We start from the raw sequence: 14021 nt of genomic DNA, 5'->3' as shown, positions 1-14021 counted from the left end.
CAAGAACTCACTTTTAAAAATTGGAGATTCTCAATGTAATACACAAGTACCATGATATAAGTTTAGAGGAAGGGAGAATTGGTTTTTCGATGAGCGGGGTCACGTGGTTTCTGTGCCAAAAAAAAAAAAGAAAGAAAAAGAAAGAAAGAAAGAAACTAGAACAAAGGAACACAGCCACTGGCTAGGATTTACCCTGGGCCTTTTTTTTTTTTTTCTTTTTTTTCCGGAGCTGGGGACCGAACCCAGGGCCTTGCCTTTGCTAGGCAAGCGCTCTACCACTGAGCTAAATCCCCAACCCAACCCTGGGCCTTTCTAAAGGTTTCTAGCTGCCTCAGAGCTTAACCTCAGAGGTGCTGGGAGCCCCTGCTGTGCAGAGACAGACAGTAGACACTACCTGCTTCCCACAAGCAAATAATCAAAGGATAGGGATAAATAAAATTTGATTTAATTGTTTTGAAGGATAGAGGGAGAATAATGGTAATTGTTTAGATGTTCTTAAGTGTACATGGAAGAAAGAAATCCAGGCCTTTGATCTCAAATGTAGGAAATAAAGGCAGGGAGGGAGAATAGAAAGGAGGAAAAGAAAACATCAAAAGAAACTTGAAAAAGTCTATGCCAGGGCAAATACTGAGATTCTTTTGAATGTGGTCTACACAGGAATTCTGGGATTGTTCAACTTGTATGACAAAGAGCCTAGAAATAGACTATACAGTAAGTAGAAGGGGATTTAATTAAAGTTAAATGCAGATACAAATAAATTATTGAGGCTTCTGATCCTTAAAGAGCAGGGGATAAGTGGAAAAAACTTATCCCAGACAGATAAAGAAATTTATGTTAGTTCAAGTTTCATAAAGAGAAGGGGGATTGGGGATTTAGCTCAGTGGTAGAGCGCTTGCCTAGGAAGCGCAAGGCCCTGGGTTCAGTCCCCAGCTCCGGGGGGGGGGGAAGAGAAGGGGACATATGTACCCACAGAAATATTTATCTCCAGAGAAGGGAGGATTTAGGTATACTTAGATAAATAAAAATTGAGGCTTTGGCCTTAAATTATAGATGGAAAAGCAGGGGGTAGGGAGCCTCACCTATCCCAGACAGTAGAAACTTAGGCCTTGACCTCACTCTTAAACATTAATCATGTAAAAATAAAACCAGGAGATGGTGGAGGAGCACTACCTCAAGAGATAACTTGTTTGGATTGCTTTAATTGCTTTGTTTAATTATGAAGATGAAGATCATATGTTTGATGGTATTTATGATATTAAAAATCCCATGGGAGAGAGGTCATGCTATTAATTTAATTCATTCTATATCTTTGATTTTTGGTTACTGGACCAAGGATATGCTATTTTGGGAGAGAAGCTATGTGCTATGGTGACAGGAAAGGAGAGCTTTGGACCTTTTCAAGAGTGGTATGGATCAGATATGACAGGGGAAGACCCCCTGAAGGTTTTGGCTACAGAAAAGAAAAATTTGAAAAAATCAAACAGGATAGGTAACTTGATTTGGAGATTCCTCGAAATGGGAACAGCCCTGTAAGTGACTTAGACATAAAAATGTCTCTAGCCAAAACTTCAGCTAAAATGAGACAATAAATCTTGTTGGTTATGGAATCCTTAAGATTCTTCTTCACACCCTTCTTCATATGGAATGAATGAAGATCAATTACAACTGGTTATTGATAAAAATTAACTCATAAAAAGACAGTTGTCTTTCACCTGCTCAAACAAGGATCAAAATTTCATCCTTAGCTGATCACGCACCGTGCACAATCCACACGAGTATCTTAATAGTACTAAAATTTTGGTACAAAATGGAAGCTGGGTTGCCTAGCTTTCCTCAGCCCCAACACAAGGAATGAGATGGTTTCTTGCTCAGTCAGGTTTTTTTTCCAATGCAAGAGAAAGTCCTTAGAGCTGGCTCAAGAGATGCTGGTTCAAGCTAAAATGACCACACATCCATGCAGAAGTAGGTTGAGCCAAGAAAGCTTGGGGCAAGCATTGTAAATTGTCCCTGATGTCTCAGGAGAAACTTGTGAAGGTGGTGTTTTCCTTCTTTTATCTCTGATATAGACCAAAGATCAGCTCATTGCTTCTGCCAGGAAAGTCTCAGCTTCTGGGAAAAACTTCACCAGACTCATTCGCATCATTGCTAAGAACTGCATAGACCAGAGATGCTCCCAGGAGCTTCTGTGCTTGGTGGAGCAGATTCAAACCATGAGCAGGCAGCTCAGCATCATCTCCAGGTAGGAAGCAGCTTGGGGGAGAACAGCTAGGCTTTTATTCATGGGGATGGGAGGGGAGTCATGTATATAAGCTTAATGACTTACATCCTAGAGTTGACACTGGTCCCTTCCCCACTCAGAACACGGGTCCTCACTTCAGTGGCACCAGTGTGCTCACAACACTTCAGGGTAGTTAGCCTTCTGCACAGTGACTGACCTTTCTTTATAACCATGTGTAAAATTTGACAGTTAGCCCTCTACTTTTACGTTAATGACATCTAATGAAAAAGCTAACTATCTTTTAAATCCTGGTGTGCAGTGACATTTCAGACAGCGACAGACTTTGTATATGTGGTGGTTTCATAAGATGAACCACGTAATGACAGCGCAGACATCTTAGTTTAGGGAGGTACACTCTGTGATGTTCACACAAAGACACAATCACCCGAGAACACAGTCCTCAGATGGATTCCTGCCATTGGTTGCTGGACTGTATATGAGTAACAGTCAATCAGGCTGGGCATGGGGGCCGTATAATCTCAGCACTCAGAGGTAGAGACAGGAGGATCAGGGGTGCAGGGTCTGCCTTGGCTCCGTAGTAAGATCAAGTCTATTCAGGCTACACAAGACCATATCTCAACAAACAAATACAGTGAGGGAAACAGGAAAACCACCGGCAGGAAGCATGTGCTAAGGTTAGCCCAGGTACAAACTGGAGTGGCAGTGCACACTATAATCCCAGCGTTTAAGAGGTAGAAGCAGAAGTTCAAGGCTGTGCTTGGTTACATAATGAGGTTGGCGTCTGCATGTGCTACACGAGACTCTGTCCACCACCACCCCAAAGAGTAAGTCACGTAATGTGCCTCAATTCTGGAGGTGAGTCATTTTCACTCACTGCCTCCTTACAACAGCTCTTCTACTGACAGACATTACGCATCATAAAAGAATTATACAAGGTTTAGTTCAACGTGAGTCCATTAGACCCCGCAGTGGCACGTCGATGAATAATGAGGTCTCATGGTGACCGTCTTGCCTATAGAAAGGCTTGGATGTTAAAACTACTGCCAGTTGTGAGTGAAAGGTCTTAGATACGTTACAGGACACCAAGGCAGACATGGTTCCTTGAGGCTGCAAGATTTACTTAATGCCATGGGCAGACAGCCAACAGCATGGCGGGGCTGGGAAGATAGGAATAAGAACCCAAACGGCAGAAAGTGAGAGTCTCTTCTTACACCTTTCTGACTGGAGGGAGGGTCTGCAGCGTGAGTCTGCAGGCAGGCTGGTTCTCAGACAGGGGCATGGGAGGGAGTTCAGAGCAGGATGGGTGGTGCCAATACCCACTTTGATATAAGCGCACTTCCCCACTGTGCGATCCTAGATGCTACCATCTGGAAGTCTGTTAGCAAGTCTGCTACATTTCTACATTACATTCTCTCGGGGAAAAAATAAAGATAGCATTGCTCAAACCAATGTGCATTTTTTACATGGTTTGTTTGTTTGTTCATTTATTTAGTGTATATACACATGCACGTCCAGGGAATACATGTGGAAGTCATAGAACAACTTGTAGATTGGCTCAGAGGTTAAGAGCACTGGCTGCTCTTCCAGAGGATCCAGCTTTGATTTCCAACACCCACATGGTGACCCACAACTGTAACTCCAGATACAGATGATTGGCACCTTTCTCGATACCAGGCACAGATGTGGCATATGTGTATACATGCAGGCCAAATGCCCATACATATATAAATAAATCTTTTAAAAACAGTAATAAAACTTGGAGACTGCTCTCTAGGAAATATTTCAGATACATGATCATCTCACGATTAGATGCCAGTATTTTCTTCTATTTAAGACATAGACATAAAAATGACCACCACAAGCAAATTAATTTTTATACTCAAAATGACACCCCTCCCCCTCATATAAGAGGCACAGTGCCAAGTGGGGAGGGCTACACAAGAGAACTTACCTGTGTCAATGTCAGGAGGAGCTAAGGGAACAGGCAAAAGCATTCCCCGTGGTTCTCATGGGAATGAACGCCCAAGGCCGAATGAGCAGGCTAAGCATATGCAGGACGGATGGTTAAATATGGGAGGTCCGTTTGCAGGTCAGCCATTCCGAACAATTTCTGGGAACTGCTGAACCCTAAAGAAGGCAGTCCCTCCAGTATCAGCCAAGTCCTGAACATAGTGTGTACCGATTTTATCCATTCATGTTTCGATGACAGTTGGTGTCTGTTCTGTGACCTCTCTCCAGTTACTACCATTAGCAGCACACTCTGTTGGTTTTTGCTATAGATGCTGTATGACTCACATTTTACTGGCATTAAAATAAGATTTTCATTTAAAAATGCTCTATTAAGCCCCTGGAACAGTCTTCCTGTGGAATAGAAAGGTAACTCAGTTGGTGACGTGCTTGCCCACGTATGCATGAGGAGGACCTGAGCTTGGCTCCCAGCACTCATCTAAGAGCTGGGTGTGGTGGTGCATACTTATAACCCAGGGCCGAGGAGGAAGGCACAGGGTTCTTCTCAGCTGCTCTAGCCAAACCTGTAAGCAGCTCCAGGCTCAGCTAGAGATGCTGTCTCAAAAACAAACAAAAAAGTGGGAAGCAATTGAGGAAAACACCTTGCACTGATCTCTGGTTTGAGGGCATGCACGCGCACACACACACACACACACACACACACACACACACACACACACACACACACACACACACACAGTCTCTTCTGAATATTCTCACCAAAGCCTCAGCTTTCTATCTGGGTCTTACACTGTGAATTCTGGTTTTTATTGCCGATTGCCTCCTAACCTGGGGTAAAGATTTCTTTCTCTCCAAATGCTCCAGTGTAAAGGCCTCCCTTACAAGAAGCAAGTCCTCTGAAGAGCTCCTTATAGACAATGCACAGCGGCTCCTCCAGGCTGTCTCCCAGACGGTGAGGGCTGTGGAAGCTGCCTGTCTTCGGGTGAGTGCCACAGGGACCTGTGATTTCCATTAACCTCGCTTTAATCTTATCACTGCTTCAGCAGGATCCGATCTGCAGGAGAGCCTACCACAGCATTCTGTGCAGCTTTTACTATTTCCTTCTGCCTCCAGTATTCCCCCTTGTTTGTTTAATTAGCTGAATGCACTTTTTGTTTTTGATTTTGAGGTAAGATCATAGATAGCCTGTTTCTGGCTTCGAACCCAATACATAGCTCAGTCTGACCTTTAACTCTGGATTTTTTGCCTCAGTCTCCTGAGTGGCAAGATTTTGAGTATACACTACCAAGCCATTTGTTTGTTTGTGTTTGTTTGTTTGTTTATTGTGGTTTTTCATCTTTTGTAGGATTTGTTATTTACCTATGCACTTTTGCCTGCACTTCAATTAAAGTCATAGATATTAATCGTAGGTGTTTTTAAACCTTATTTTCTGATAACATGGCTCAGATCTGACTCTAGTTGCTATGAGGGATTTGGTTTTTATCTTGTTTTTTTTTTTTTTCTTCTTTTTTTTTTCGGAGCTGGGGACCGAACCCAGGGCCTTGCGCTTGCTAGGCAAGCGCTCTACCACTGAGCTAAATCCCCAACCCCTTTATCTTGTTTCTTGACAGTGGGTCAAACCACAGGAGTGTTCTGCTTGTATTACATGCAGATGTGTAGATACTGAGTTAGTAATATTTTTATAAATATTCATGCTTTCCAAGCACCTAGTGTAGGGGTGAGGCCATCTTGTCAGGCATTGGCTTGAGCTGGGATTTTATTATTAAGATCACTGTGAGGGTATCGGGCTTGCTAGCCTTAACTTGTGTTTAGTTTGCTGTCATTTCCTCAGTGGCTAGAGGCTTTTATTTAATGAAGGGACAGATCTTGGGAGTAATTATGCCTACGTGATGGGAGTTGTTCTTGTCCCCAAAGCCTGCATCTCAGACAGATGTTCTCATGCCCTGACCCAGCTGAGCCTTTTCCAGGAGCATCAGGGAGGCCTTGATGGCAGACCCTGAGTGTGCATGGACTTTCCCTGTGCTCACACTAGTCTACATTTGGACGTTAGCAATTTGTTGATTTTATTTTTCTATCCTGGAGGTCAAAGCCAGTGTTTTCAAGATGTTATGCAGGTACTCTGCTACTGAGCTACACCCATAGCCCGTTTAAACTGTTTGCCCAAACTTCTTATTCAATTTCATAGCTGCCCTGTGTCCCTCCCATGCTGAGTCTTATGTAAACCAGTACTATTCCCATCTCTCCTCAGAGATGACTCTTTTCTAATACGTCTGAGCCTGGAGAACTTCAAACTCAGGTCTCCATTAGATTAAAAAAAGCATAATTTTGTGTATTGTCTGACTTTGTCTCATTCTGGTGAAAACAACACTTTTTCTGGCTCCCCATATCTTAAATGACAGCTGCAGATGGGCAGTATTTACATGCCTAAAAGAATGCCTCCTCTGGGTGCTAACACCAGGACTCTGGCTATAGAATCTGGCAGATTTGAAGTTCAAGACTATCCTTAGGTACACAGCGAATGGGAGACCAGCCTGGGCTATATGAGACCTGTCTCGAAGCAAAACAAAACAAAACAAAACAAAAAACAGACTAAATAAGTAAGAAAGAGATTTCTTAGGCCTTTCTGTGTGAGGCCTACCTCTGTCTTCATCACTCTCCCAGGCCTGGCTGCTTCTCCTTCAGACCTGAACTTAACTCTTAACTCCTCTGAAGGGACGAAGCACCTCTACTGTATGGCCACCTCTCCATTCATGATGGACTTATGCCCCTAGAAACCCACCATGAATTGAAAATACAGTTAAGTCACAAATACATCCACCAGACATGGTAACTCACACCTGTAATCCCGTTGTCTCGAGGTTGAGGGAGGAAGATCAGAAGCTCAAGGCCAGACTGGGGCACAGAGTGATGAGACCTTGTCTAAGAAAGGAAAAGAAGAGAAAAAAGCTAAACAAAAACATAGACGATGCATTAATAGTCTAACCTAATTTTTAAAGATTGCTTTTATTTTATGAGTATGAATGCTTTGCCTGCAGGTGTGTCTGTGCTCCACATGTGTGCTTTACCCTCAGAAGCCATAAGAGGGCATCAGATCCCCCTGGAACTGGAGCTACAGATGACTGTGAGCCAGCATGTGGGTGCTGGGAGTCTAACCCAGGTTACTCTAGAAGAGCAGCCAATGCTCTTTGACTGCCGAGTCATGGCTCCAAGTCCGCACCTAACAGTTACAGCTTAAGACACAATCATATTTCAAAGCTGAACTATTGTGAATTGGTAATCATTAGTCAAGGACTCTCTGAAATATAAACTAAATCATACCCAGTTTCCTGTTTTTGTTCTTTGTGTGCAAGATGAAACCAGAGGAAGAATTTAGATGGGGAGAGAAAAATTATTTTTTAATGTGTGTATGTGCTTTGGCCTGTATATATGTCTGTGTACCACATGTATGCCCGGTGCCCAAAGAAGCCAGTAGAAAGCACTGGATCCCTGAAACAGGACTTAGAGGTGTTTGTGAGCCATCTTATGGGTGTTGGGCCCTCAGCGAGAGCAACCAGTGTTCTTAACTGCTGAGAGTGAATTTAAAATTGGCTATGTTATCAGAACATTTCACTGGATTAAATATAAAGCCGTCTGTGTTCCTTTTCATCTCTGTTCCGGGTGGGTAGTCTCCACTTGCCTTCAAACATAGTAGCTTGATGGTGTAAAACAAGAGCTGTCCTACCAGAAAGGCAGCCCTAACATGCTAGGAGGAACCTTGTAAGAGCAAGTTCCACACTGGTGACCCTGAAGACATGAGGCCAGCATCCCCGGTCACTGTAGAGTATAGACTTCGGCACTGAGCTGTAGCATCCTTTCCCTCTCGCAGGGTTTGAGATGGCCTTCCTCAGATCCAGAGGAATTGGAGGTTGCTGCCTTCTGCATACAGTGGAAGAGGAAACTACTACGACACCGACTTCAAGAAGCCTCAAACGAAGACTGTGATGAGCTGGGTTTACGAAAAACAAGCACAAGGAAACTCCCAGCCTTGGTGGCCCTGGTCCAAGACACATTGTAAAGCTGAGGGATCGTCTCCCTGACCTGTGCTGAGCAGGACTTAGGCAGCTTGTGTAGCAAGCCTCTCAGGCAGAATCTGAGACACAGGTCCAGGGCTTGTGCTTTACAGAGCTTCCCTGATAACACTCCTGGTGTAGACTTAACAGGGAATGCTCCTGTCCATCTGTGATACAAACAGAGGGATTTAAAAAAGAAGAGCAGGCAATGAACGTGAAGGTGCTCTGAAGAGAGTCATGCCTGTTTGTTTCCTGTTTGTCCCATCCATTCTTTCACTCATCTGCTCACTGTCTTTTATTAAGTCACATATCATATCATTCATACACTTAAAGTATATCCCTTAATGGTTTTGAATGCTCACAGATTTCTGCAAACATCAACACAGTAAGGCAGTTCTAGAATATTCTAGTCATGTCCAGAAAATCCATCCAGTGGTCTTCTCCTATTACCCTGATCTAGTAGCTGTTAATTATTTTCTGTATTTTATTTTATAGATTTGTCTAGACTGGACACTTCCTATAAGTAGACTAGTAAAGTGATTTTTCTGTGGCTGGATTACATGCTTCAAATGGATTTTGAAAGTGCATTTGTATTGGCACTTCGCTTCTATCCTATGGACACGCCACATCTTAATTACCTATTCAGCAGCGGCTGGACACTTGGGTTCCTTCCAGTTTTGACTATTCTGAATAAAACTGCAATGAACTTATTGGAATTGTGCTGTGGATAATACTTCTGCGTTATTCTGTTTTCTGTCAAATTCATAATTACACCTTTCAGTTCCTATACGGCTAGTTTGTACACTGGTTCGCTCCCACATTATTATGGTTAGTGGTTCATTAATTTTATTAAACATCTTAAGCAAGCATATTTTGACTTCATAGATTTTCCTTAAAAAAAAATAAAAAAAAATTAAAAAAAAAAAATAAAAAAAATTAAAAAAAAAACAACGACTTCATAGATTTTCTTGTATTGTTTTTATTTCCTACTTCACTCATAGCTGTTTAAGGAAGAAAGACAAGCCCTGTTTCTTCATTATGATCAGAGCAGAAGTCCTGCTGGGTGGCTTTAATGTGCAGGAAGTGAGTACAGAGCTGGACCTGAACAGAAAGAAAGTCCTTAGAGGAAGGAGGAAACAAATTCAGATTAAATCATGAGAAATTAGACAGACTCGTTGTTATAACATAAAAAGTATACATATAACACACAGCTCCCAAACGATCCGGGCAGTCGCCATTGCTACCAACCAGGATGACACAGATATGGACGCAGAGAACCAAGCTGGAATTGGCTTGGAAGCTTCCTGCTGGCTAGAACTCACAGTGCCTGACAGTGCTGTGCAGGCTGTGAGGGGAGAAAGCCATCAACAATCACAGGCAGATCCTACGAGCTTCAATAGTGATCTCCTGGCAAGTGTGCCTACTGGTCGATGGTGACATAAATGCTCAGGCAGTAACCAGTTGTTTCCTGACTAGATTTGAGAACTGTTCCACAGGACAGAATATGTGCCTGGTATGTAGAGCTGGTCAATACTTTATGTGGGTCAGCGGCCCTATAAGGAATCTACTACTGATGTTTTGCCAACATGTAGTTAAACTGCCTTATAAATATTTGTGTTTACACACACAGATTATTAGTATACATGTTGGCCTGGTCAGAGAAGCCTATTCTGGCAGAAGGCAATGGTCAAAGTAGGGACTCATAACTAACAAAGTCTTGGAATAAGTGACTGATGAGTGCTTGGCACTAAGGGGACATCTGTGTCACCTCCTCTGAGGCCCTAGGAACATCAAGAAAGATGGGTAGGACTATGAAAACCAAGCATGGAGAAAAGTATGGTGAAGTACTGAATATGATGCAGCCATTACACCAATTCAGCAAGACCAGCTGACCGGTGAGCTCCGGAGATCCTCCTGCCTCATCCTCTCCAGTGCCAGTTCTATAGGTGGGAGGCACCATGGCTGGCTTTTCACATGGGTGCTATGGGTCGGAACTCAGCTCCACACACCCCTGTAACAGCAAGGGTTGAGCCAACTCCCCAGTCCCTCAACTGTTCCTGAGTGAATAAATTAGCATCTTGTAGACGTGGGACAGGATACTCAGTTACAGGCTGTATGGCACTGCTCAGACAGAAGAGAGGCACCAGAACCAGACCATGCTGGCTCTCAACAAAGCAGTTTCTTATTTAGATTAACTTCTCAACAATTAAATCAGTACTCTTGTGGGCTCCCATAAGGCTATGAGCACATGACCACTGAATAGAAACCATCTTATAATGTTCCCTGACCTTGGAGGGCTGCAAAGCATCTCCTGCTGCAGTGAGATCCCATTTTGATCCCAGAGAGTTCCTGAAGTTCATTTTCTAGGCTTAGTCAACCTATAGCCTGTGTGCTGCACACATCCAAGAACAGCAATGAATAAAGCCAAACAAAACCATCAACTTAACATTATGTTTGGTTGTGTAATTCTCCACTGCAAACTCTGCAGATGGCATGACGTCACAATGGCAGAGGATAGACATGTCTGCCAGCTAGTGTAGCAGAGGCGTCCTGGAATGAAGTCAGAGGCAGGCAGTGGCCTTCAATGCAGCTAATCGCTAGTTACATAAGGCACCCTGTCTCTGAACAGGACTTGCTGAAGAGCGGTGCAATGGTGCCTCCTTTGTAGGAGGATGAGCTCCTTTTAGACTTGCATGTGCACAAGGCTCCTCTTTAAATGCTGGAATTAGAGCCAAACAGCTCACTCCCAGATGCATGCTGTTAGGAATGCTTCTAATTTAAACTCAGAGGATAGAGATTCCAGGACAAAAAACTACAGAAATGCCATGGCGGAAAATCCCAGTTAGAAAACTAATTACTAAATTTTAAAAATTCATAATTCTGCCTTTTTCCAAGTGATTGGTTAGCTCTTAATGTTATAGTTGATGAGTTCAGCAAAGTGTACCCTTGGCTGTACTCTTTGAACAAGTTAACAACGTAGTTATTCTGATAAATTGGTGTGTATAAACCTTCCCAAATGAAATAGTGTAACCACGATTTCTCTTAAAATTTGACATACAATGTGGGGAAATGAAACAATAACACTGGAAACTTCAAATGAGATACTTTGTCCTGAGTAGGGATAACTTGGATTTCAGTCCACAAAGATGGTGTTTGTGGATCTGAGAGCAAACAGATCGCCAAGTCTGGACATCTTGTCCTCTCCATCAGAGCCCTTATGAACAGGGGACACGAGACACCCTGGTCTCATGCAAGCACTGAAACTCCGTGTGATCCCTGAACCTTGAGTCTATGCTGAGCCCCTTTCTGAGTGAGGTGGCTAGGGCAACATGTAAAAATGTCTTAAATTTTGGCAATATACAAATAACGATTTCTTTTTAAAACATTTTAAAATTATTTCTATTTTATGTGCATTGAAGCTTTGCCTACATGTCTATGTGAGGGTATCAGATCTTGGAGTTACAGACAGTTGTGAGCTGCCATGTGGGTGCTGGAACTGAACCTGGGTCCTTTGAAAGAGCACTTAGTTCTCTCAACTGCTGAGCCATCTCTCCAGCCCCCAAATGACTGTCATTTTTTTTATTAGAAAATATTATACTGTTTCTTGAAAAAAAAAACATTATCCCATTTTAACTGCCCCCTCCATGAGCACCTGGGAGAAACCCTGAAAAATGAAGTAGGTGATGTTTTACCTGAACTGAGTGGGTGGCCACACCCTCCTGCATGCCGATGTAAAAAGCGTGTACACGAGCATCACTGACAACTCCACGGCATGATGGCAAAGGAGGTCTGGGAAAAAACGTTAAACATTCAGCCTCTATATGTTCATTTCTTTATAATAAATTACAGATCGACCCCCTCTGATAAGATACTAACAAAATGCAAATTTCACTATTCCTTCCAACCTTAATATCCTTATAAAGCTGCTTAAATCCACAGTGAAGGCCGGGGAGTGCAGCGTACTGTCAGCTCTAGCTTGGCATGTTGAGGCCCTGGGTTCCATCTCCAGCACTGAAGGAAACAAGAACTATTTATATCAAATCAACAGTGAGTCAGAAGTGTGGGGACTGGTCACCTGAAGAGCTAGTATTTTTAATGCATTAGTAGTATATATTCATTTTTCTTTACATGCTTTACATTTACAACATGAGTAACTCATGTGTAACCGGTGTGGTCATGTGCCCACCTCCCAGTCAGTTTCTCTGTTGTTTTTAAACACCAATGGCCTTCATACTGAATAGATGTCCGTCCACCCTCACATGCTATTTCAGCAGACATACAGCATGGCCCAGCAGCAAAGCAACTGGTGGCTTCCATCAATATCCATCCTGTATAAAGCAGACAGATCAGATTATGACAAATTACAAATCAAGTTGAGAGTTCTGTGTTTCTTACACACTAACATTTAAACACTTGCTAACCTAGTGGGTTAAAATTCTCTGAAACAACTCCTCAGGCAACTTTCCTCTTATGGTTTCAGTGCACATCTAAAGCTTCATAACCTTGGGAAAACAAACAGGTCATGCCTGGTTATTATGGAACTTTATTTAACTTAGTAACCCTAATAGGAATGTAAGATTGTGTCTGTGACTTACATTCGCAAGGCAAATTTGTATTTATAAGTACTTTACAAAAATGATTTCCTCCCTACCACAAATCTCTAAACAACTGAAATTATTTATATCTCACAGATAAGAAATTAGACATTGAGATGATGTTTAGAAATCAATCAGAAAAGAATGACTTCGTCTCTAAACTTTGAGTCATTCAAAACTTCTCTGTCCTTCTAGTTCTGTGACTAATCAGTTTAAAGGTTTGTCTACTCAACTGTTCTCCCACCTTTAAAATAAATAGGACTATCAGGAGTGCTAAGGTCTCAAGTCCTAGAAAGTTAAAAGCAACAAAACAAAACAAAACAAACAAACAAAAAAAACCTAAGCATACATCACCACATAATGTGGCTCCTTCCACTGTGGCCCAGTTCTGGGGTTTGGAGTGCAGGGTGGGAAACATGGAGGTTCCATACAGAAATGAAGTCAATAACATAGAATGTGAAACCATTTCAACATTTGGTTTGTTTTCAAAGTTCAGAATAAAGTCTTGAGCAAGATACAGCAAAATAGTCGACAAGTTTATGGTCTGCTGCTGTTTCAATTTTATGGCCTGATTTGTACTCTATTCAACACCAAAATGAATACGTGGATCCCACCATGAAGGTCCAAGTGGCATCGCAACAGAGGAGCCCACTCAGTCTTTTCAGATACAAGCTGTTTCTGTCATCTGTGAAAGTGTAGCTTCTAAGAACAGGATGCAACTTTTTACTGCAATAATAAGACACCAAACTCCATGAATTCTAAAAATAACAACTGTTAGCTACTTTTTTGTGACTGTGATGGAAGTCCAGGGCCAGGACAACTTATCTAGAAGGAGGGGTTTATTTTGGCTTGTGGTTCCAGAGGGTCAGAGTCCATTAGGGCAGGTAAGCATGGTCACAGAAGCTGAGAAACTGAGAGTTCCTATCTTCAAAGACAAGCATAAAATGGGCAAACTGAAAGGAGGTAAGTGCTGTTTGCTCTCACAGCAGCCACAAATGATTTCTTCCAGCAAGGCCGCATTCTCCAAACCTCCCTAAACGGTGGCTCCAACTGGGGACTATTCAAATATCTAAGCCTTTGGGGAAAGTTTTCTTTATTTTACACCAATCCACCTTAATGAAGAGCTTACTAACTGGGAAAAGTAGGTATTTATTACATTTTTGTGAGAAA

The 14021-nt window shown here is 42.5% G+C and overlaps 1 protein-coding gene across 1 annotated transcript in view; it reads left to right on the top strand.

The window, feature by feature from the left end:
* Nucleotides 1–8261, top strand: part of LOC116900972 — a 34316-nt gene extending 26055 nt beyond the window's left edge. The window contains exons 7-9 of the mRNA XM_032902602.1: nucleotides 2067–2239; nucleotides 5072–5189; nucleotides 8073–8261. Coding sequence (XP_032758493.1) covers nucleotides 2067–2239; nucleotides 5072–5189; nucleotides 8073–8261 — 480 coding nt within the window. The remainder of the gene's footprint in view (nucleotides 1–2066; nucleotides 2240–5071; nucleotides 5190–8072) is intronic.
* Nucleotides 8262–14021: the final 5760 nt, after the last annotated feature.

The sequence above is a fragment of the Rattus rattus genome, chromosome 5 (assembly GCF_011064425.1).
Source record: "Rattus rattus isolate New Zealand chromosome 5, Rrattus_CSIRO_v1, whole genome shotgun sequence".
In the NCBI taxonomy this organism is placed as follows: domain Eukaryota; kingdom Metazoa; phylum Chordata; class Mammalia; order Rodentia; family Muridae; genus Rattus; species Rattus rattus.
This window is presented reverse-complemented; position numbering and strand designations above follow the sequence as displayed.